Here is a 25,072-nt window from a genome sequence, read left to right on the forward strand (position 1 = left end):
CCAACCTCGTTCGCCCCACCTCCCGGACAGGAGGCCGCGCCTCCGGATCTCGCGTCCGCCAGGCCCTCAGAGACCCGCTTTCCGCCTGGTCCGCCCAGCCCTCGGGCTGCCCTCAGTGCCCGTCCGTTTGTAGTTGCGGCCTCACCACAGACGGGTCTTCCTTAGCCCAGAGTGAGCGCGGGTTCCGAAGCCCGCGAGGGTAGGAGGTCGTGGTTCTCCTCATCCGCGCCATGTCGGGCTGTCACGCTCCGGAGGGAGACTGCGGCTCGCGGCGCTGCGGCGCGCAGGTAGGGGCGGGGCCACGCTGCGGTATTAGCCGGGAGGTGAGGCGCTGGTGGCACGCGGCGGCGGGAGCGCGGAGCGCGGACCCGCGGGGCCTGGGACCAGTGCGGACGCGGCCCTCGCTCTCCGCCGCTTCGGCTCCCCGGGCGGACGCGAGGCCACGGCCCTGCCGCGGTCCCTGCTCCCGGGGCTGGGCTCCGACGGCGGGCACCGGGCGCCAGACACTTTAAAGGGAAAAATAACGGAGGACAGCGCCGGGTGTCTTGAGTGTTTTGAAACAACTTTGGGGACACACAAGCCAAACAAGGCAACGGGAGACACTGGAGTGCAAATGGAACTAAGGCTGTTTGCTCGCGAGCTTATTTTCTGCGCCCTTGGCGACCAGCCGGACGTTTGGCAGGCAGTGGACGCACTGGAAACGGTGGCCAAATCGGGGCTGTGCTCCAGGAGCCCGCGCTTTCCCTCTCTGCCTGCCTCAGTTTAGAGTGACTGTGGGATGGTCGGAGAAGCTTGCTTCCTTGAGCAGGAGTCCAAGGAAAATCCACTCTCGGGCTGCATCTGCTTTTCGTTCACTGGGTATACTCCCCAACAGTTTAATGGAACACCTGCGTGCCCAGGGATACGGCAGTGATTAAGACAAATGGCCTGGGGTCTGGAGGAAAACTAGACGGATAAATAACTGCAGTGCACCCCGCTTCAGAGGCAGGGACAGCCTCCCTAAAATTAGCCTTCTTATTCCCCATGTTATTCTCTCTTAGGACTGAAGGTTCCAATTAAAAAGTAGTAACACGTGGGAGATTTTATTGCGAAATACTTGTCAATCTCGGATGAATAAGTAACTCCCTAGATGAGCAGAAACGACTGTGAGGAGGGAATGCTGGACAGGGAAATTTGGGTGAGAAGGGGGAAGACGTTGGATACAGGTCAGATGGCCAGGCAGGTGTGTGTGGAAAGTGAGAAAAGCAACCTGTTAGAATCGTTGCTAAGACGATTCGATAACGCATATGTTAATGCCCCCAGTAGATAAATCTTGGTGAAATATAATCTAAATGAGCATCAGGGAGAGCCTTTATCAAGGCGGATGAGAATAAATGAGAATTCTCATACCAAACCTGGCAAGTTTAGTTCACTTCATTGTTCATAACAAATTTGAGCCGACCTTTCAAAATGGGGAACACTTCAGACTTCTCTTAAAACTTTAGAACATCTGACGGCTCAGAGTCTGGAGCAAGCTGACCAGTGAGTACCACCTAAATGTGCTCGCCAGGTTACCATAGCTCCATACTCAACAGATTTGGATATGCACTTCAGTAAACCACTTCCTGTAAGTCTAGTTCAGGCCATGGGCCACCGGTTTGTAACCTGTGCCATAGGACTTTTCTTAATGTAGATGTGATCTTAACCCAGTGTTCATTGAGCAAAGCACTGTGGTAGGTATATTGATAGATCAAGAGCATGTTCCCTGCCCTTCAGGGAGCTATGCTTAGCTCGGAAGTAAACCAGGAACTACTTGTATTTTTTAATTATACCTTACCTATCACAGTGTCCTGGATGTGTGAACCCTGAATAACTCTTGCTCTTTGATATTACAATAACACAAGGTTTTTCAATACCCTTCTATTTTCCTTGACCTCATCAGATCTCCACCCTCTCCTCTGCTCTAGCAGCCCATCCCCACGGCCATATCCTTCCCTGCCCAACCACTACCCCATTAGCCCATACTTTCTGGGGTGAAGGATTTTCTTTTCTTTACTCATACAGGTCTCTCTGTGTAGCCTCTATCATAGGATCCTCCATTAAGTAAAGGCAAATAATTGCCTTTACTTAAATGCCTCCCACTCAGAACTCCCAAGGGATGGGGAGGGTGTCACTCAACGATATACATTTGCGTCTCTACAAATACTACTGTGTCCTACTGCAGCAAGCTCCTGAGCAACTCTGGGTAGTGCCCTGAGGGGCTTCCCTTCACATTACCTTAAGTGACTATCCCCAAACCTCGCCATCTCACCTTGTCCTCTCCTCTAAGCCTGTTTGGAAGAGGACTTTGCCTCCAAAATCACAAAGAAAATGAAGCTGTTAGGTGTGAACTTCTTCAGTTTCTTCCTGTTCCCACCTACATTATAATGTAAATGTTAAGAACAAGACATCCACATTAAAATGTAAGGGTTAAGAATAAGACATCCAGAATCTGACTGCCTGTGCAAATCTTGGTTCTGCCAGTTGCCATCCAAGTGCTCTTGGACATTAATCTTTTTAGCATAATACGGTTATTAGGAGTAAGTTAAATTGTGCATATAAAGCCTTTGGTATGTGGTATAAAATAAATATTCAGTGAATGTTAACTATTTTTGTTATTAATTATATTATTACATATTTTCCGGCATCTTTCTTCCTCCTCCTGTCTAAGGTAAATACCTCCCTGGTCTAATTCCAGCTGCTCTGTCTGGACAAAAATTGACCTATTTTAGGCTTTGCTTTCCTATGTCATTAATCTCCCCCTCTCTCCTAATTTTACCTTTTAGCCTGTAAAGAAAATTCTGTATTAACCAGTTTCCCTATCCAGCCTTTCACAGCCACACTATTGAGAGAGTCCTTAGAATTCTCAGCTTCTGAGTTTTATTCACTACTTCATCCACTGAGATCTGGCTTCTACACCCAGTCTATTGAAACAATTCTTACTTAAGGTCATGGTTGACCTAATTTACAAATACAGTTGGCCTACCGAAACCCCAGCCCAAGATGAACCCTACTGACTATCATTTTTGTGATTGCTCTGAGCCACATTCCTAGAGAAAACTACACAACTACATGGATCGGCGTCGCTTCATCTTCAACGTTTCCGCCTCAGATTGGCACTTACCACTGCCCAGCAACCATCCTGGGTTTCCCTAGTGCTTTACGGTCCCACTCCCTGAAATTACTAGTTTATACCTTTTCAAGGTATTTATCTTTTATGTTATCTTTTTTATCTTTTCAAGCCTCCCATACATACCCTGTCCTCACCTTGTTACTTGGCTGATGACTTTGTTCATACTTGAGAAAATAGAAGACATTGGATGTGAACTTACCTTCCTCCCACCAAACCTACTGATCTGCCTAAACATGAACCCATCTTCTCATTTCTCAAGGTGGAAGAAGCCCAATCCCTCCACTCAGGATTTCCCTGCACTCTCACATCCAGAAGTTGTTTCTCCCCCTCTCCCTGTCTCTCCGACCATGAATGCCTTCCCTCTCAGCGAGACTGTTCTCACCAGCATGGCTTCCAGGCCCCTTTGTGATGTGGCCCCTGCAAACACCTCTGCACTTTCCTTGTCAGTACTCTGCTCTGGCCACCTGGCCTTTTTCCTATTCCTTAAACATGTAAAGCACTGTCTTCATTCCACAGCCTTCACATTCACTGTGCTCTTTGGACTGGAGTGCTTGCCGCTCCCCCGGATAAAACCTTGCGTGAGAGGGGCGCCTGGGTGGCTCAGTCCAATAAACATCTGTCTGCTCAGGTCATGATCTCTGGGTCCTGGGATTGAGCCCTTCTCAATGGGGGTCTGCTTTTCCCTCTGCCCCTCTCCCCTGCTTCTGTTGGTGTGTGCTCTCTATCTCACAAATAAAACATTTAAGAAAAAAAACCTTGCATGTACAAACACATTCATTACACTGGTTTTTTTTTTCCACACTTTGTAGGCTTTTAGATCCTCATGTGCTCAGAGAGGCTATCCTTCACCACCTCAATCAAAGTTGATCTTTGCTATGTTTCTATGTTCTTAGTTTGTTTCCTTCTTCCTATGTAAATTTCTTTAGGGCAGGGACTTTGTGAAGTGTTCAAGGCTGAATTGCCAGGAAATGCTTGGCATACTCTGACTGTGCCTCATTAAGGCTTAGTTCAACCATCCCCTTCCCTGTGAAGTTTTCCCAGCTCCTGCTCCCTCCCACCACTAGCTCTCCCCGCCCCCCCCCCCCCAGGAGTAACTACCTTGGACTATCTTGTATTATGTATTGCTTTGTCTTTTCCTAACTTCTTTACTAGATTGTGAGCTTCTCAAGAGTAAGGATTTTTATCTTACTCATATTCATTTCTTCAGGGCTTACAGTAAAAATTTACTGAAAGAATGAATGAGAAGAAGGCTCTATAATACCAAAGGAGAGATACATAGAGCAAATGTTGTGGCACAGGATTAAAGGAAGGAGTGATCACTTCCTGCTGGGATGATGAGAGAAGGAATCCCAGGTGAAGAGGGTAGGGAGTCTGGTATAATGGCCAACAAGCAGGAGTCCCACAACTGGAGTTGGGATAATTGAAAATCCAGCATGAGCAATTACAGTGTGAAGAAAAAAAGATGCACTTGGAAACTAAGAAAATATGTCTTAGTTAACTAGTGCTCCATAACAAATACCCCAAAACTTAGGCTTAAAACACAAGCATGTACCATCTCACAGAGCTGCTGAGGATTAGGAATCCAGGAGCATTTGGCTCAAGGTTCTGGCTCAGGGTTTCTCCTATGGTGACCATGAAACCATCTGCTGGAACTGCTGTCCTCTCAAGGCCTGACTGCAGCTGGAGGTCTGCTTCCATGCTTGCCCGTGTAGTTGTTGGCAGGCCTCCATTCCTCACTGACTTTTACCCATACACCTCTTCACCACATGGCCTTCTTGCATAGGCCGAGTACCATTACTACTTAGCAGCTGGCTCGCTCCCCTAGAGCAAGTGAGCCAAGAGAGAGCAACCAAGCTCAGTGTTTTATAGGCTAATGTCAGAAGTGACCTACCATCTCTTCTGCCCTGCTACTGCAGTCCCTGTTCATGCAGCCCCACCCTGGTATATGATGAGAAGGACTGTGCACCAGGGTGTGAATACCAGAAGGCAGGGACCACTGAGAGTCATCCTGGAGGCTGACTACCACAACTAGGTTGAATACCAACAAGAGATTTATATAAACATAAACTGAAAGAAAATATTTGAAAAGGTAAACTGGGGTAAGAAAGCAGAAGGACTTAAGTAACAGACCAAGGATGTTGCATTTGAGCTTTCTGTGGTTGGAGAAATAGGGGTTCAGTGATCAAAGTAGTGTATCCTTTTAGTACCAACAGGAGAGTGGAGGGTAAGCCAGAGAAGAAGGAGTGGAAGGAGAAATTGTAGACAAGGAGACCAAATAGGAAAAGATCACCCTATTCCTCCCCCAAATCGGAGTTCCTGGAGAGTTTTTACTCAATTATTGCAAAATAGAAAACTCAGGATAATGAAAAAGTGAATTTCACAAAATTAATGCATTCAATTTAAAGGACTACCTTTTATTCTGAGATGATCCTACTTTTTTTATGTTAAAAATGCCCTTTCTTTTTGGAGGAAGGTGATAATAGATGGTTAAATGACATAAATGCTCTAACTTATGTCAGTCGCTGAAATTTAAACAACAAATTGCTGGCCTATCTAGGGAAGTGTGGGAATCAAGGATTCAAGTTATGAACATAAGGAAACTGATACCCAGGAAGTGTCCCTGACTTGCCTGAAGGCACTCAGCTAGTGGGAGGGCAAAGCTGAAGCGGCTTCAGATCTTCTCATTTCTTCCCCTTTTTTTTTTTTTTTTTAAGATTTTATTTATTTTTTTGACACAGAGAGAGAGATCACAAGTAGGCAGAGAGACAGACACAGAGAGAGGAAATCAGGCTCCCCACTGAGCAGAGAGCCTGATGTGGGGCTTGATCCCAGGACCCTGAGATCATGACCTGAGCTGAAGACAGAGGTTTAACCCACTGAGCCCCCCAGGTGCTCCTTCTCATTTCTTCTATTTAGTGTTCCGTTGACCTGAAGAAGTATGGTAAAGGCGAAAGGGAGAAATAGGGCTCTGAGGGGAGGTGAAGTTGCAAAGAAAACTCGGTACACATAGAAAGGAGAACGAGACTGAGAGACTCTGCAAGCCCAGAGACAGAGAAGATGCTGACAGCTTGGCTCTGCCTGCATCCAGTCCCTGCCTTAGGCCAGTGTCAAGAATTATAAAAGACTGAAATGACCAAAAAAAAAACCCCCCAAAACAAAAAATCACTAGGTGTCTTAGGGCTATTGTGCAGCTCTGTAAACTGTAGAATGCCGATAACAGTGCAGATGATTATTGATCAGAGAAGTGACCTGTATTCTGGACATTGGATTTGCTGCTGCCTGGTGGATATTGTCCAGTTTTTCCTTGTTTGTAAATCAAGGATTCCTGATTATTTTATAAGGATGTGTGTTTTGCATTGTCTTTGGACATAGTTGGATCATCTTTCTGGTTCTGTCTTTAGTTGATGGGTTAAATAATATCTTTGATATGTTTATTTTATAGTTGCGGGAGAGTCCTCCAGGTTCTCTATCCCAGCGGTACATGTCTCTCTTATGCTTAATTGAAAGAAAAGGGGGAGAGGGGCAGATTTAGAGTCATTGTTGGCTGGGACCAGGTATCTCAGTGACAGTAGAGCTGATTTCCTTAAAGCAACTGGATTGGAAAATTTTAAAAAAGTATTGATTCAACAACTTTTTAGCCTTTACTGTTTTTAATATGCAAAAAATACTGTTAAATCTTTCTCCTTCATGGTATAGGACCTCTACTATAAGAAGCCAATTGTAATCCAACTTTAGAAATGTCTTTCAACATTCTTACTCTAATTGAAAACCAGACATAACAGTTAACAGACAAGTAATATTACTGACATTCCAGGGAGAAGTAAATGTTAACTTTTTTTTCTTGTCTGTTCTTACTGAAATATATGTTCTAATATTTATTTCCTTACCATTCTGAACAATTTAGATGACTGCATTTTACCCAATATATTTGTTAGTTCCCACTGCTCCTTGATTATTTTCCCTGAAATTGTAATTTTGTGGGTTTGAACGGTTGAATGAAACTTTATTAACAACAGCTGCCTTATCATTGTTATTCCTGTGGCACGAAGCGGGCTAATTGCTGTAATAACTCAGTACTGGAAAAGACAAAAGGAAAAGGGGAGAGACCCATAATAACAGACCATTTTCTATAATGTTTGCAACTTGCTATGCAAATTGATGGTTTTAAGGATTGGAAGACTGCAGGAGTCTTCTCATTAGCTGTACTTTAATATATAATTAAAATATCATTTGTATCACCAAAAAAGGAAATAGCAAATTATACAGGGCATGGATAATTCTGGCTATATTTTGTAAGGACAGATATAAGGAAAGGCAATACAGCGTTCTTACTATTTTTAATTCAAGAATTTTTAACACATTAGAATAGGAAAGAAAGTAAAACTTCCAGTTATAAAATAAGTAAGTCACAGGGATGAAAAGTACAACATATGGAATATAGTCAATAATACTGTGATAACACTATATGGTAACAATGGCAACTATATTTATTGTGGTAAACATTGGGTAATATATAGAACTGTCAAATACAGTATATTGTACACCTGAACTAACATAACACTGAAAAAAAAAATGGGAGGAAAACTAACCCTGTGTCACATATTGTCCTGGTGGATGCTTTATCTTCATTATTTTCTCTCTTTAAAAAAAAAACTTTTTCATCCCATACCTAGAATCCTGTAGCACTGTATCTCCTTTTAATCCTCAGAACGTTCTCATTTTATGGATTAAATTGAAATCCAAAGTCATATAAGCAATAAATGCTATAATGTCATTTTCACTTTATGTCCATTAACTCCTAAGCCTATGCTAACTCAGAACTTCAAAAGCATTTAACATTCCCATGTTCTTAATTTTATATTTTGAAGTCTACTCCATCAAATTATCAATTATACCAAAATACAGTGTATGTGTAAAATATTAACAGTGAATTTTGGAAAACACCATAATTTCCAAAAGCCAGTTAAATAGCTGAAAATTTGGTCTGTTCAGTAATTCTCTTTGGACTCAAAGATGTTTTTTCCCTTTACTCAGTGCCAAGATTTAGCCAGGCAAGCTTCCTTGCTGTGCTTTTGTGCACAAGCACTATGTCTTGTTCACCCTTACCTGGAGGGTGTAGCTCCATGTCTGGTCACAAGCCTATGGAGGGATTTTCTATCAGGTATCCCATTCTGAGGCCATCCTAGGTTTTATCTCACATTTCTCATGGCTTATAGAGCTATCAAAATTGAAGCTTAAGCTCACCAGAGTTCTGCAAATACCTTCAGGGAAATTATGACTTCAGAGCTTCCCTCCCAGGTAGACTCACCCTGGGTTCTTTATGGCTACTGTGAAACCTTACTTTCTTGCCAGCCTAGCAATTTGAAATGCTTTAAAAAGGGGCACCTGGGTGACTCAGTAGGCTAAGCAAGCCTTTGCTTTTGGCTCAGGTCATGATCTCAGGGTCCTGAGATCAAGTGCTGTATTGGGCTCTCTGCTCAGCGGGGAGCCTACTCCCCCTTCTCTCTCTGCCTGCCTCTCTGCCTACTTGTGATCTCTCTCTGCCAAATAAATAAATAAAATCTTAAAAAAAAATGCTTTAAAAAGAAATTACTTAGCATTTTTAGTTGTTTTCAAGTTAAAGGTTGTATTTCACACGGCCAAAAGTAGAATTCATTGTATTTCTTTATTATTTTCATTTTCTTTAATTTTATTTTTTAAAAATGGGGAAAACATTGATTTTTTTTCCTAAAAAAGTAATCATTAGACTTAATAAAAATAAGCTCTTATTTTAACTAGACTTATTATACTCATCATTTCACAATATATACAAATATCTACTCTTTATGTTATCCACTACCATAATGTCAAATGTCAATTCTACTTCAATAAAAATACATAAAGCTTGAAATTTATCCCAACCTGCATACATTTGTTCCCGGACACACATACCTTCATCAGAATGGGCCCAGAAAGTGTTTATGGTGATTGCTTCTTAGTGAGTCCTTTTCATGTTATTTTCTTGACTTTATACTCCATAGTGAGTAGATACTGCTTTTGTAATAAGAGGAAACAGTGTAATCACTGGAAAAAAGATCTTAGAATAAAAATAAAATTGAACCAACACAAAATATGAACACAAAGCTGTCATAGATCATGACTTAATTGAGTAATGTTTTGTGTAAAAAAATTCGCTGGACAGACAGAAGCATGTTCCTCTCAGCACTAGATTCTGTTTTATTTCAGCCATTGTGGTAGACACTTACATATACTGGCATCTCCCCACCTTGTTATTGCAGCCTGTCCCATGGTGTTGTTCTAAATGCTCCTATTCTGAATAATTCCACGTTGCTAAATAACAGTAGGAGATCCACCTTCTAAGCATTAAAAACAAAGCATGTCTTCAAATAGTTTTCCTCCCTCGTGGTACCTTCTCTATGTTAGATTTTCTTAAACTTCCTTCAGTCTTTTTTTTTTTTTTTTAAGATTTTATTTATCTGTTTGAGAGAGAGAGAGCACAAATGGGGATGGAGGAGGGGCAGAGGGAGAGGGAGAAGCAGACTCCCTGCTGAGCAGTTGGGGGGAACCCACCCCGCCCCTGCCAACCACAGGGGACTCCAGCAATCCCAGGACCATGGGATCATGACCTGAGCCGAAGGCAGACGCTAAACTGAGTCCCCCAGGCGCCCCCTTACATAGGCTTCTTAACAGAGTTGTCAGCTAGAAAAGTCACTTGATAAATATAAGGTCTCTTAGAAAAATCATTATCTTCTTTTTAAGGACAAAGAACATCCAAGATACCTGATTCCAGAGCTTTGCAAACAGTTTTACCATTTGGGTTGGGTCACTGGGACTGGAGGAGGAATTAGCTTGAAACATGGGTAAGTTTGGGGCTGATTTCACTTCTGGGAATTATCCATATAAGTAGTCCAGTGAAAAGCCTAATATGTGTTATGTCAAAAGAACACCTGGTGCCAGTTTTTTGTGATACTAGAAATATTTAGTTTCTAAATGGAGAAATGAATATTTGCATAACTGAATAGTAAGTGTGCAGAAGTTGTAGACACACAAAAAAATACCTAAGGATTTAAGAACCACAATTTCTTTTTTTTTTAATTTAATTTCATTTTTTTTTAAATTTTTTATTTTTTATAAACATATATTTTTATCCCCAGGGGTACAGGTCTGTGAATCACCAGGTTTACACACTTCACAGTACTCACCAAAGCACATACCCTCCCCAATGTCCATAATGCCACCCTCTTCTCCCAAACCCCCTCCCCCCAGCAACCCTCAGTTTGTTTTGTGAGATTAAGAGTCACTTATGGTTTGTCTCCCTCCCAACCCCATCTTGTTTCATTGATTCTTCTCCTACCCACTTAAGCCCCCATGTTGCATCACCACTTCCTCAAATCAGGGAGATCATATGATAGTTGTCTTTCTCTGCTTGACTTATTTCGCTAAGCATGATACGCTCTAGTTCCATCCATGTTGTTGCAAATGGCAAGATTTCATTTCTTTTGATGGCTGCATAATATTCCATTGTGTATATATACCACATCTTCTTGATCCATTCATCTGTTGATGGACATCTAGGTTCTTTCCATAGTTTGGCTATTGTGGACATTGCTGCTATAAACATTCGGGTGCACGAAGAACCACAATTTCTAATCAGAATAATTTGGTCCTCAGTACTTTGGAGTACCAAAGTTAAATAACATGCTGCCAAGTATGTTTATATGGCTAGAATTAGAAAAGGTCCCCGACCTCTAAGTGAACAGGATTTGTTTTAAAGGTTCAGATACATATTTTAAAAGTCCCTTAAATACAGATGACAAGCCATAAAAAATACTAAAAAATACATTTTATTAAGTCAAAAGACAGGCAATATGCCTTTCTAAATGCATCGTATGTCATCATCAATGGACAGCACCTGCTGGTCTTTGTTGCTCAGAGGACAAAACACGAGGCACTGGCTGAAGCAGAAGGAATGAATAGTATTTAATTGTTCATGAGATTTAGTCAGTGTCTTTCCTTCAAGAAGATGAAGTGGTACATAACCTACTAACGATGAAAATGCAAGTTGTGGAATCTCGTTCTTTCCAGTGTTTTAAAAGAGGATGAATTTTTTTCTCCTGAAATGTTTTAGGAATAGTATTGTCTGGAGGCTGAATGTTAAACTAAGTAACTTGATTTATCTCTTTATCCTAATTCACTTTCTATAGCAAAATTGAGTTACCATAACACTTGTATAATCTCAAATATATATAGTAACACCCCCTAGGAGGCTGCATTTCCTAGAAAGGAATGGAACGCAAAACTTAATCAGAACATCTAGAACAAAAGGGGTTTTTCGGCATACTACAAGATGATGCCAGTGAAATTTCACCTGTTTCAAATTGTCAAGTTACTCATCGAATATTAATTCAACTATGGGGCCTTAACTGTCACAGTTACATGTGTAGGGATATGCTCTGTCTGGAAGGGTCATGTTCCTCATGGGACATTGCACGTCCTCTGTGCCTCCCCTCTTACCATCACCCTGTGCTCCTGTCAGTTCAGCACTTTGCAGGTTTTCAGGTGATTTTGCCAGAACCTCCCAAGTTGACCTGTTCAGAGCAAAGCCCTATGATAACAACGTTTGTCATTGTTGTTTTCATTTATCCACTCATTTCATGGAGTTCCCAGTAATTTGGTTTCTCAGCTGTATTTATGATAAATTATACTCTAAACATTGTCTTTAGTTAACTGCTTTTTATTCATATATGCAGAAAGTTTATGCGTGTACACAATAGAGCTTTCTACCCAGCTCACTTAAAATAACTGTTTACTAAGTGGCTTTTTAAAGAAACAGCCACATTTTTTTTATCATAAAGACATAAAAGACTGTGTTCTTTCTAGAAGAATTGTGTTAACCCATGCACTGAAATTGTGGGTGGTCACTCTAAAACACTCACTGGCACCTTTTAAAATTAAATGGTTTTTATAGCACTACAATCAATTAATGGGGACATTGCATCATAAGCATAAAATGCTTTGCCCTTAGTTAGATTCTTAATAGGTGAGGAGCTCCTCCTGGAGGTCACAGGTGGAAGCAGCCACAATTATATGGCATTGTTTGGAATCTCACTAAATTTGTGCTTTACAAAGATGGGTAATTTGTAGTAAAACATCCAGTTTTTTCCCTAATATTTAAATGACTTCGTAAGTCCCCATCATTAACTTTATCCACTATGTTATACCCATGCAGTTAGTAAAACTTCACTTTTCTTTGCCTGAAGCTTAAAGCAAATAAATTTGGAATGAAGGATAAACCCAATAAATAGATTGTGTTTGGGAACATAAAATTATTTACTGATTCCAAGGTTTGGCCAATGTGATCCTAGATTATGCTACTTGTGTGTAGTCTGTGTAATCCCAAAAGATGTATATAAAAGACAGTTTAAGATCCATACAAGTGTCAAATCAGAAGGAGGAAACGGAAGACCAAGAAAATGGCAGTAATCATAAGCAATTCCAGGATACTCAGCAGCCTCTGTGTTTAGGTTGGGTCACTGTCATTCACATTGAACATTTCCTGTTTTCATGTTATGATACCATCATGTGTCAGAGACACTAATCCTGTGGCATGTTATTAGAATTAAAATTAATCAATTCATACTGTAGACAAGATAACTGAGGTTTAAGATTTAACTTTTTTTTTTTTAAATAACTAGACAGTAAATAAAAATAGAAGCAACTGAAAACAGATGTATTGGGAACTCTTGAATTTTGTCCCCTTCCTTACCAAATAGTGAAAGAGCAGGGAGTATGGAGAAATAAATGCCAAAATTTAATGCCTTCAAATTTCAAAATGCTTTTTGTTGGCAGCTTACAGCACCAAGTAAAAACTTCACTTTTAGTCCTTGGCATATTTCCCTCCTAAAATAAAGGTTCTATCATCTTCCTATTTTTATCCAGATAGCTCCTTCTTTTAGGTATGTTTTTTTAGTATGTTTTTTCCACAACCTATTTAGCTTATCTTTTAATTACCCAAAGTTGATCAGTCTAAACTGATTAGTTTTCAGAAGGGCAGCAGTAAAAACAGACTCAGATTGCCAAATCATTTGAATAACAATACCCTGGATTTCCCCACTTTGTAGGTAGATTTTATTTACCAGCAGACTCTTGAACTTTATTTGAGTCTCTTCCCAGGATTGCATAAATTTCTCCCCACACAAGAAGACTTACCCTACAAATCCACTGACTTCGTACTACATATGATTCTTGAATTGCTTCCATGTTACCCAAAGACAAAAGATTTGGATCCCTGTTATTTGCAAAGGGCCCTTTTTCAACAGTATGACCCCTACCAATTCCACTGATTCCGGAGGAATGCCATTCCTTGTTTTCTTATGGAACAAAGCCTTAAATTGAGCTGTGGGGTGAAAACAAATGATTGAGATAGCTTGCTGTGCTTTGGATTTCTCTCCCATTTTCAGGCATTTATTTTGTAGACCTTAGATTACAAGTGGACCCTTAAAGGAACTTTCATTTCTGTCAGTTGCAAGTCTGTAGGTTTATTAAAAACCCCAACTGGATTGATAGCTTGATTCAATATAGACCATCATCCTCATTTTCACTAGGACAGTTAATATTCAGTGTCCCTCTATGCATGCCTCAGAGGCAGAAGCTGGAGTGGGCAGGTGCTGGGATTTCCTTCATTTGCATGTACATGGCAGCTCTTTAATACCCTCTGGCAGGAGCTGAAACTGGCAAAGGAGCCAAAGGACCTTGTTGAGAGCAGAGAGAATTTAGCGAAGGTTCTGAAATTGATTTCCAAATCAAATTTGAGAGTACTTTCTGTTAAGTGGAATATATAGCATCTCCCTTAGGACCACAACATTCTGTAACAGGAAGATCTCAAGATGTAAGCATGCCTTTTATATTTTTAACTTTCTGCTGTTGTTTTAGCTTTATTACCAAATATTTTCACAAGAAAGATGTGCTTTTCAAATAGGAAGTGTGTGTTCCACCCAGAAAGTAGACCTGTTAATGCTGTAATTTAACAAGTTGTCCAGCAGGGGTCCCTGAACTTCGTGTTTTATAAGAAGAGCTTTTGAAGCAATAAAATTAAACTTGATCCCTTTTAAGATGGAGATCTACTCCTCATGAGTATATTTTCTTCTGAATGGATTTTATAATAAGTACTCCGTGTGTAATAAGATAAACTTCTTACTCACGCTTAAAGATGCTAAAGACTTGTGTTTTTAGAATTGTATTTCCCCTAACCAGATAGTTCTGATGACCATTGATTTTGCACTGTAAAAAGAAATATATGTGAAAAATTATACCTATTATAGTAACATATATAATATACATATTATATATGAAAACTATCAACATTTTGCTGCGTCACTGGCATTATAAAGACATTACAGTAATTTGATATTCTTTCTATACAGCATATGCCATTAATTAAGCAGCTTTCTGTGTGACTTGATGTATAAAGAATATTGATGATTGGACTGCAAGAATACACTTGTCTTTGGTCAAAAGCAGAACAGTAGAGTTAAATAAATGCCAATTTCTATATTTTGTGTTACCAGCAATGAAATCTACATTGCTCCTTCAGGAGTGCAAAAGGAACGGATTCAGGTATGTTAAAGGCATCCTTCTTAACACCAAATGACTTGTCTTGTCTACTTGACTATTGTTTTATGAAATGGAATTAATTTCAAAAGAAGTTTTGAAGGGGGTAATATTGCTATAGTTTAAATAATCAACAAACATTTGTTAAGTGACTATTAACAATTTTTTAAGGTGATTCATCTCCATCCAGCTAATATGTTTTGAATTCTCATTCTACCTCTAGAGGGCACAAGTGAATAGCGCAATCTTTACAAAGTGATTCTAATTTTGCAGCATTATACCACCATCTTTATCAGAATAGTAGGGGAATCACACTGATAGTCTCAAATGGACCAAACTGGCTCATATTTAGCAATAGCCAGGCTATTCCAATATAAAGTTATAAAACTTTATTTCAAATCTTTGAGAAGTCTCATTCCACATTCATGCTTAGAAGACTCAAAATCTAGTTAGAACAAACATATAGCACTTAACTTCTAGCTAAGGCATAATGCTTCATTAATAAAACATTTAGACTGTAGTTTGTAATAAACCCTGGCAAGTCAAAGTCACAAGTCAGAAGTATGCCTGCCCTACTAGGAAAAATCCATGCATCTGCTTAACTCCTTGAACTTTAAAATAATATGCTTTATGGAGGTGAACATGGTTCTGATTACCAGAGAAGTTTCTCAAGAGATTAGAAATTCTACTCTAGATTTTTCCTCATGTCATGAAATATAAAAAAAAGAATTGTAGCACCCATCACAGAATGATGACGTCTTTGTATAGCTTCCCTGAAATATAGTTGTGAAATTGCAGGGAAAATCTAAGAAGCTATATTAATGAAAACAGCAATCTCATTACAAACATATGAAATTTTCCACATCAATTGTTTCTTCAAATTCTAAAGGAAGAATTTTAGCTCTTGAGAATAGTTCATCAGTAGAAACATTTTTTTATTTCTCAAAATGGCTATAACATTTTCAAAGAGAAACTGTATATGGATATTTAAAATGTGAGTTAAGTATGCTCACATATATATTAACATGCACAAAGAAAGGGACACTTCTAACTGATACTATATAAGCCTTTTTTTTTTCCCTACTCTATAAACAGCCTGAAGATATGTTTGTTTGTGACATCAATGAACAGGACATAAGTGGACCTCCGCCATGTAAGAATCTTAAAAAAAGCCAGTGTACTCCTCTTTTCATGAATGCTTACACAATGAGAGGTAGGCAGAAAATGGTACCATTTTGACTCTGATCTTGATTATTACAGCTGTACTTCAGACCATCTAAAGCTATTTCTTGAGCCACGTGTAAAGTATTAAGCATTGTCCCAATGTAGATAAAAGTTAAATGCCTTTTGCTTTCCAGCTTCTCTGTTACTATTTCTCTCTTCCTCTTTCCCTTCCTACCCTCCTGTCTGCTGCCAACTTATGATTCCATGCCAAGAAAAACAAGTTCAAAATTACATACAAATAAATATATGTGTTGTATATATACATATACAGATATTTCTCTAAAAGGTAACATTTCGTTTTCACTGGGCATGTGACTTTTTTCTTCCTCCTCTAGGAGCAGGTGCAGTGATTCATACCCACTCAAAAGCTGCTGTCATGGCCACCCTTCTCTTTCCAGGACGAGAGTTTAAAATTACCCATCAAGAGATGATCAAAGGAATAAGGAAATGTACTTCGGGAGGGTATTACAGGTATTTTTTTTTTCTATTTTTGCTTAAGTAATTTGAAAAGTATTTTTCTGTCTTCTGATAAAGAGGCTGCTGATCTTTTTATGCCTTTAATGAGATATTGTGGGATATATGTTAAATAATAGCCCACTTACTATTATACTATTATATAGATCTGTTCTCAGTGACACAAATCAGACACTTCTCCTCCTTCCCTACTCCTGCCCCAACCTTGGTAAATTATTAGCAACATGAATAATGAAACATTTGTCAGAATAAAGCAAAAAACCCTTGGCTGAGCTTTCTGTAGAGATGGAAAGATTATGTTCCATATGAACTCACCCAGAGAGCAAGATCCCCTTACTTTCACTTGGTCTCCAGGAAGCTTCAGCCCTCACGAAGTTTCTACTTCATCCTGATTTAATTAAGTATTTCCAGAACATTTTAGTATTTATAAACATTGGGCAATTATTTCAATTAAGTAGATCTCTTTATTTTTCAGAATGGAAAGTGGCATAGATGGTTTAATAGAACCTTCTAGATAAAATCAAATCCACCAGCCCACAAAAATGTAGTAATTATTTGCCAATCTAGAATACAGGGACAGGAAGAAACGTGTTCTCAGTGCTCAGGTACAAGCTAAGCATTTCTTTTGAATGTATTGGCATTCTATTTCTGAGCTTATTAATTTGCTAAAGGGCCTGATTCTACCTTATCTTGCTTAGAGGAAATGGGTGCCAGTTTTTCTAAAGTGTTCTGATGGCAATATCTTATTGTTACTCCACGTCGTAGAATGTACAAGTTTAAACTAGTGTGCTGAGAACTTACTATGATTTGATTTTAGTTAATATTTATTGTATGCCTACAGCATTCCTTGGCACTGTGAAAAACCTATTTACAAAAGTTAAATGTTTAAATTATGGAAGTGTACATACTAAAGAAAGTATAGCTTCACATTGCCTTTTCCATTTTGGGTCTTGAAAGAGAAGCAATATGTGTGCTTTTAATTTCCTCAGCATTTGATTGCTTTGGTGAAGAAATAGAAGTAGGTCAGAAGGAGGTATAACAGGGTGCCTAGAGGAACACCACAGTAGAATTCCACAGCCTTTGGAATTCTGTGAGGAAAAGAGTGTCATGAATGAAAAGATACCATTTCTTATGCACCATAACATACACATTTCATATATTATTTTAAATGTTTTGGAACTTAAAGAATACAAACTTTTTTGAAATGTTCTTTCCAGTTCTCTTTGAGCCTGGAAATCAGAAACAGGCTCATTATCACCACTCAGGGGGCAGAGATACGGCTTTTTTTTTTTAAGTCCATCTTGAAAAACAAAAACTTTCAAATACATACCTAATTCTCCTCAGGGGAGGTTCCCACATGTAAGTGTAATTGTCCTCTCTCCTGGCAGCAACACCCCGAAAAGAACACTATTTAATGATCAAAGGACCATCCTGGCTCTGTTCCTCATTTAACTCAGAAGAATTAGTTTTCTCTCTGTAAAGTGGGTGATTCGGATTGAATTTCAGGTCTTATTGTGCTGTAATACTATTTTACCCCTGAAAAGATGTCTGACTATTCAGTATAGGTTCAAGGAAGATACATGTTTGTGATTCTCTTGGCAAAAATTAGGAAATGTTTGGGATTAGCAATTCATTCCTTCCATATTTAAGAATATTCTTTAATTGGAGCACCTTAGTGGCTCAGTCAGTTGGGCAACTGCCTTCAGCTCAGGTCATGATCTGGGAGTCCCATGATCGAGTCCGGCATCGGGCTCTCTGCTCAGCAAGGAGCCTGCTTCCCCCTCTCTCTCTGCCTGCCTCTCTACCTACTTGTAATCTCTGTCAAATAAATAAATAAAATCTTTTAAAAAAAAGAATATTCTTTAATTACTTCTATTTTACTTAAATGAAATAGTAAACATCTCCTTACATGACAGCTACTTAACCTATTCCTGTCCTAAAGTTGCAGGTTGTGATAAAACTGTACCTAGAACTTCTTTGTTGTTTAGTTTGGCCATTACAAAGGTAGTGAAAAAGCAGATGTTATATTAACAAGGCAAGAGAAATTCATGTAAAAGGGAAAACATGTCCGAATTTGACTGGGTATAAACAACCTCAGAGATAGACTTAATTTTACCAGTAACTAAGTTATTCACTTAAATATTATCTTACACAAACAGAAAGGAAACACATGTGCCAATTTTATCACATGTATTTCCTGAAAACAAGGTGGAAGCTAAAGAAGTTCTAATGCCACAAACTTGAGACTGTTCTGAAAAAATTATCACATCATATACAGAGTTATTTCCAGAAGATTCTAGCTATCCCAGTGCCGCAAACCACACCTGTATTTATTTGCCTCAAACACTTTGGGGTCTTGCAGAGATAAAAGGAATGGATTTTGTATCTTTGGAAAATTCATACTTAATAAGTAGTTAAATTGTTAATCCTTTCTATGCTTCTGGTTATCCGATCTATCATTGTCTCATCACCTGTTGAAAATATTATGGTTGTCTCTGCTTCAAGGAAATACATGTATGATCTTGATCATTTCTTTGTTAGGTTTTGGTATCCTGTACAAATTTCTGCCACTTATACTTAGAATAATACCTGCCAAACTCCCAAGGCGTCTTTTGATACAGCTGTTTATGCAAGATATACAGAATAACATGCAACATCTTGTCTGTAATTTGGAGTGGCTTTCAGATATAAAGAGAATGTCTAACTGCTTACTTGAAAAAAAAAATTATAAACCTAACATATGAATACCTTTATTTGTTTTAATGGGGGAAAAAATGGCTTGTTTTGTCCTGTAGATATGATGATATGTTAGTGGTACCCATTATTGAGAATACACCTGAGGAGAAAGACCTCAAAGAACGAATGGCTCGTGCAATAAATGAATACCCTGACTCCTGCGCAGTCCTAGTCAGGCGTCATGGCATGTATGTCTGGGGAGAAACCTGGGAGAAGGCCAAAACCATGTAAGTATCAATCATAGGACATTTGGAAAGTCACCACACTCGAAATGTGAAAGGGAATGAAGTATGTTTTGTGATCTGAAAGGAAGTATGATTTTGTGTGTGTGTATTATTGGTCAGATTGGTTTAAATTTAAGTAGCTTACTATTTCTAGATATTTGATTTGTATTATGTATTCACTTATTAAGAAATATTTATTGGACAAGCTATTATTTGGCAAGGCGCCATCATGCACTTGACAAAAAAGAAGGAAACACAGATCTCATTCTCCAAGTTTAAGGCTAGAAGGAAGAATAAAGCTAACCCAAGTTATATAATGATTTGCTACACTTTTTTTCAAAAAGTGACACATGGTAACAACAACAACAACTTACATTTATATAAGTAGTATATTTTGTACTCCCTTTATATCCTGGGAAGCATGTAATATGATTGCATGATTCAGTAGGATTCCTGTCCATGTTTTAATAATGGGGGCAAAATGAGAAAAATTTGGCCTGGAATTGAGGGGGGAAAAATGCACGAGAAACAAGGTTGGCTTTATGGAGAGGAGAAACGTGGCTGGTAGGATTGGAGAACTCTGTTTCACTGAGACCTTCAGTTCTTTGCTTTTTCTTTTATAGGTGTGAGTGTTATGACTATTTGTTTGATATTGCTGTATCGATGAAGAGAGTCGGCCTGGATCCTACACAGCTTCCAGTTGGAGAAAATGGAATTGTATAAGCCAAATGAAAGTTTAACGATATACACAAAGTTTTTCTTAATTATGACTCAAATGAAACTTGACTATTCTTTTTAATGAATTGAACATTTCTGTGATACTATTAATTTGTCACTAAGTACAAGATGGCCACCCTGAATCTCTTCTGACATTGGATGATATTTGCTTATATTTTTGTAATTTTAAATGACACTGCAGTGGAATAAAAATTATTTCATAATGAATTTTTTTATGTTTACTTTAAAATCCTTAACAGCAAAATATTCCCCTCTCAATTAATTCCTTTCTTACATATACTCCCAGAGAATTCCTCTTGTTCTTTAAAGTTACTGATAACATAGACATCATGAGAAAATTTCCATTCATTATGAAATGAGCATTTTTCTTATTTTAGTATTGGCATCGTAACATTGATGTGAAGAGTTAAAATCAAATGCATCTCTCAATATTGATGTCAAAGCAATTTATAGATTTCCCCTCTATGCTGTATTGCTTCCCTCTGATAAAACAAAAGGCACTCATTTTATATTGGAACCGATTGTGAGGTTCCCATTAACTCCCACTCTCCAAGCCAAACAAAGCCCGACCAAACCAGTGATATAATCAGAAAGTGCTTTCTTTAGGGCAGCCAAAAGCAACATCAGCTTGATCATAAAGGTTTCACTTGGTTAAGGCTCTTTTCAGTTGGGGGAGAAAAATCAGTCTGAACCTCATATACCCCCTCTCAGTTTCCTGTCCTCTACCCTTTGAGTTCATTTACCCCAGTTCTTTCACTCCAGCCCTTGGATCATACTCTTTGTCACTATCCAGACCCCATTCCTGTCCTTGCTTCTTCTCTTACGAAGCCTAGGTGGCAGCCCCATATTTGCACCACTTCATAGCAAACATCCTAACTGTGCTCCCTCCATCACGCTCACCTGGACAGCCCTCCGTGCTTGTGAAGCCACTTACTTAGTACCTGCACCCACACAGCAAGGTCTGATGGGGGAAAATTACACAACTCTGTTGACTGATCTCACTTCAGAGTTAGGACCACAAATCTCCGGTGGGCACTCGATCCTGCCAAACAAACTTCCTATAATTCCTTAGTAAATTCATTTTCCCAACCTCGTGACAGTTTCTCCTCACCCTTGTCTTTCCTCAGATCTCCACCATTACCCCCCAACCCACTGCACCAGATGACAACCTCTCATACTTGAAGAGATAAAATAGATTCATTGCAAAGAGAACTAACCTTTCCAGCTCATGTTTCTACCAGCCTTCCTGCCTACAGTCTTCTTTGCCACCTTCCTTGTACGGAGTTGGTTCTAAGGCCAATTCTGCCGCTTCTCCCTTGAATCCAATGCCCTCTGACCTTCTCAAGGGCTTTGCTTCTACAAGGATGCCCACATGCCATTTTTCTCTTGCATTGACATTTTTTCACCCTGTTAACTGGATCTCTTCTATTGGTATAAAAACCTACTAAAATATCATCTATCTTACACACACACACACACACACAAACTTGGCCTTCAACCTTCAACTCTTTCAGCACCTTCAGAGCAAACATTTCTTTAAGAGTTGTCCACTTCTGGGGCACCTGGGTGGCTCAGTGGGTTAAGCCACTGCCTTCGGCTCGGGTCATGATCTCAGGGTCTTGGGATCGAGTCCCGCATCAGGCTCTCTGCTCAGCAGGGAGCCTGCTTCCCTTCCTCTCTCTCTGCCTGCCTCTCCATCTACTTGTGATTTCTCTCTGTCAAATAAATAAATAAAATCTTTAAAAAAAAAAAAAAAAAAAAAGAGTTGTCCACTTCTCTCTCAGCTCTTCTCTCACTTGTTCCTTGACCCACTCCTTCCAATCGGCACACCACGCCACTGAAACAGATTTACCAAGAGTAACAACCCCCCAGCCTCCTTGAATGCTTCTTTTACTTCTTTGCTTAGAATGAAACTCTCCCAAAGACACAGTTTCCCCTGAGGCTAGTCTCTCAATTGATGGTAGTTCTCACTTCCTGTACCCTCAGGCATGGGGTGAGTGAATTCCTTGAACATTAAAAGTCTTTCCCCTTCTCATTCCATTGTATTCAGCAAACCTTTGGTCACAGCTAATTCCAGCTCTTCTGACTCCACACCCACACCTGTGTGCCTTAAGGTGGCTGAAGGAAAACTCATAACCATGTTAAGGTCACAAGGTTGAGTGGGTTTTTAATGCTGCCTGGGCATTTTACTTCACTACCTCATCCATTCATTCTCTCACTCTCTTGACAAGTGTCTCTGCAAACTTCAAACTCCTCCTCCCTGCATATTCACTCTTGGCTGACAACCCTGAGAGCTATTTCACTGAAAAAATAGAAGCCATCAGGAGAGAGCGTAGTATAATGTATAAAGTTATTGAATGACTGTGTTGTACACCTAAAACTAATGCAACATTTTGTGTCAATTATACTTCAATTAGAAAAATAATAATTAAAAAAAAAAAGCTTGCATGGGCTTGTACATCTCTGCTGGGATTCTGATGATGAGCTGTCCATGCTTCCCACTAAGGCTAGCCTCTTCACGTAAATAAATCTCCACCCCCTTCTCATGTAAGGACAATATCCATGGCAGAATTTCCAATTTCCTGAAGTCCTCCCCAACGCAGTTAATGGTAATGCCATCTTTCCAGTTGCTCAAGTTCATAATCTTGCTATCATGTTTGGTGGTTTCTTCAACAGGCTATACATCTAGCTAATCAGCTTTGGATTCCAATCCTATCCAGAATCTCTCACCTTCTCACCAGGTTCACTGTTAACCCCCTGGCCCAAGGGCCACCATTTCTCACCTAAACTCTTGCAGTTGCCTCTTAAGCAACTTCTCCACTATAGTCTTTGCTCAGCTCCCGACTCCTGCCCCCATTCATCTATCTATTCTCAACACAGCAGCCTGCACAATCCTGTCAACACGGAAGCCAGCCAGTGTCACTCCTCTGCTCCCTGGCTTCCGGTCTCACAGTAAAGGCTCCACAGAGCCTCCCCTCCGCCCCAACCCCATTGCCTTATTCAATTTCCCTCCTCCCCACTTCCTCTGCTCCAGTTACACTAGTATCCTAGTGAGTCTTTAAACTTTTCAGGCAATTTCTTTGGCAGGTGTTCTTTCCCCCCTTAAATGTTCTTCCTCCAGAACACCTGCATAGCTCATTCATGCCCTCTGCTCAGAGAGGTCTTCAAATTCACCTGTGTGGTTTTCCCTGACCACCCTATTGTAATCACAACACTTCTCTATTCCCCTCATCCAGAATTCTCTCCTACCTTGTTTTAGTTTTAGTTGTAAAGCCCTTATAACCAACTAGCATGCTATTGTGAAAATTAGTAAGGGGGATAAATAAAGTCAGGAGCTTTCCACAGGGTGAGCGATCACACCTACCACTCAGTAGTCAACTGCAGACCCAACAGGAAGAGATGGACTTGACTTTGCACATAGGTGGTAATCTAATGCTCCAGCTGGAGGAGGACAAGCTTTCCTTGTGCCCTAGCAACAGCTCAGCCAATGCGAAGCCACAACGCTTTGAACTCCCAGTTTACTCCGGTGGACTTTTAGTTCCTAACAGCCTTTTCAAATTACCCTTTTTCTCCTTAAACCCACGTGCCTATGGTTTGCTGCAGCTTGTTTGTCCCAGATTGCAATTCTTTTTACTCCCTTGCAAACTTATGTTTTGCAGGTAAAATCACTGGCAATTTTTACTTTTTTGGTTAACACTGTGATTTAACTGTTCACCTTTCCCCCTTCACCAGAAAATGATCACCATGAGGACAAGGACTTTTGTCTGTTTTGTATCTAGTACAGAGTTGGTACTAAATAAAAATTTGCTGAATAAAAGAGCAACTTTTTGCCAAAACTCGTGATTAGTTCTCTGTATTTGCGAGACTTTACAGTAGCATGACTAGTGATTATTTCCCCTTGAAATGTTTTTCTCTAGGCTTCCACGACCCCAGACTCAGGTCATTTTCCACTCACCTCATTGGCCATGTCTGCAGTTCTTTTCCTGAGTATTTGTCCTTTCTCAGACCACAATGTTGGGGGGCCCCAAGGCTGTCCACCCTTAACCATGTTCTCCATCTTTACTTTTTTCCTGGGAAATCTCATTCAGTGCCACAGCTTTAAATATTATCTACATGCTGATGACTCAGTGTTCTATCTCCAGTCCAGACCTCTCCTTTACATTCCAGACTTGTCTCTACCTCCTACTCCTCACCACTTGGATGTCTAACAGGCATCTAAAAGCCACTGTGGCCCAAAACAGTGCTATTGATTTTTCTTCCCTATAAACCTTCACCCTCCCCTCCCCACTTCCAAACATTTTCTGGAGGTTTATGCTAAAATCTCTTTGAGACTGACCTGTCTTGTTCTTTACAATAAGAAAAATGCCTGATACATTTTAAGCATCCAATAACTATTTGTTTTTCTAGGTTCTAGGTTCTATAGTTTTGGTTACTTCAGCTTCATTTCATTCTCTTTCATTTTTTTTTAATTTTTTAAATTTATTTTCAGCATAACAGTATTCATTGTTTTTGTACCACACCCAGTGCTCCATGCAATCCATGCCCTCTCTAATACCCACCACCTGATACCCTGACCTCTCACCCCCCGCCCCTTCAAAATCCTCAGATTGTTTTTCAGAGTCCATAGTCTCTCATGGTTCACCTCCCCTTCCAATTTCCCCCAACTGCCTTTTCCTATCTCCCCATATCTTCCATGCTATTTGTTATGCTCCACAAATAAGTGAAACCATATGATAATTGACTCTCTCTGCTTGACTTATTTCACTCAGCATAATCTCTTCCAGTCCCGTCCATGTTGCTACAAAAGTAGGGTATTCGTCTTTTCTGATGGAGGCATAATACTCCATAGTGTATATGGACCACATCTTCCTTATCCATTCGTCCGTTGAAGGGCATCTTGGTTCTTTCCACAGTT

The 25,072-nt window shown here is 39.7% G+C and overlaps 2 protein-coding genes across 4 annotated transcripts in view; one reads left to right on the forward strand and one right to left on the reverse strand.

Moving 5' to 3' along the window:
• PDHX (pyruvate dehydrogenase complex component X) overlaps positions 1-272 on the reverse strand; it is a 69,592-nt gene extending 69,320 nt beyond the window's left edge. The window contains exon 1 of the mRNA XM_004755975.3: positions 146-272. The gene's annotated coding sequence lies outside the window, so the exon portion shown is untranslated. The remainder of the gene's footprint in view (positions 1-145) is intronic.
• On the forward strand, positions 71-20,364 carry LOC101685991 (APAF1 interacting protein). Of its 3 annotated transcripts, none has more exons than XM_004755977.3 (7): positions 71-287; positions 9,911-10,011; positions 14,719-14,767; positions 15,857-15,974; positions 16,321-16,456; positions 19,255-19,422; positions 20,043-20,364. In XM_004755977.3, the coding sequence occupies exons 1-7, from the start codon at positions 231-233 to the stop codon at positions 20,140-20,142; spliced, it is 729 nt and encodes a 242-aa protein (XP_004756034.1). In that variant the 5' UTR covers positions 71-230; the 3' UTR covers positions 20,143-20,364. The 3 variants fall into 3 exon arrangements, with proteins under 3 accessions (XP_004756034.1, XP_044921976.1, XP_004756035.1); XM_045066041.1 differs by having other exon boundaries at positions 16,384-16,456; XM_004755978.3 differs by lacking the exon at positions 71-287 and having other exon boundaries at positions 14,575-14,767.
• The last annotated feature ends 4,708 nt before the right edge of the window (positions 20,365-25,072 follow it).

The sequence above is a fragment of the Mustela putorius genome, unplaced genomic scaffold, assembly GCF_011764305.1.
Source record: "Mustela putorius furo isolate JIRA1106 unplaced genomic scaffold, ASM1176430v1.1 tig00003859_pilon_pilon_pilon, whole genome shotgun sequence".
Lineage (NCBI taxonomy): Eukaryota > Metazoa > Chordata > Mammalia > Carnivora > Mustelidae > Mustela > Mustela putorius.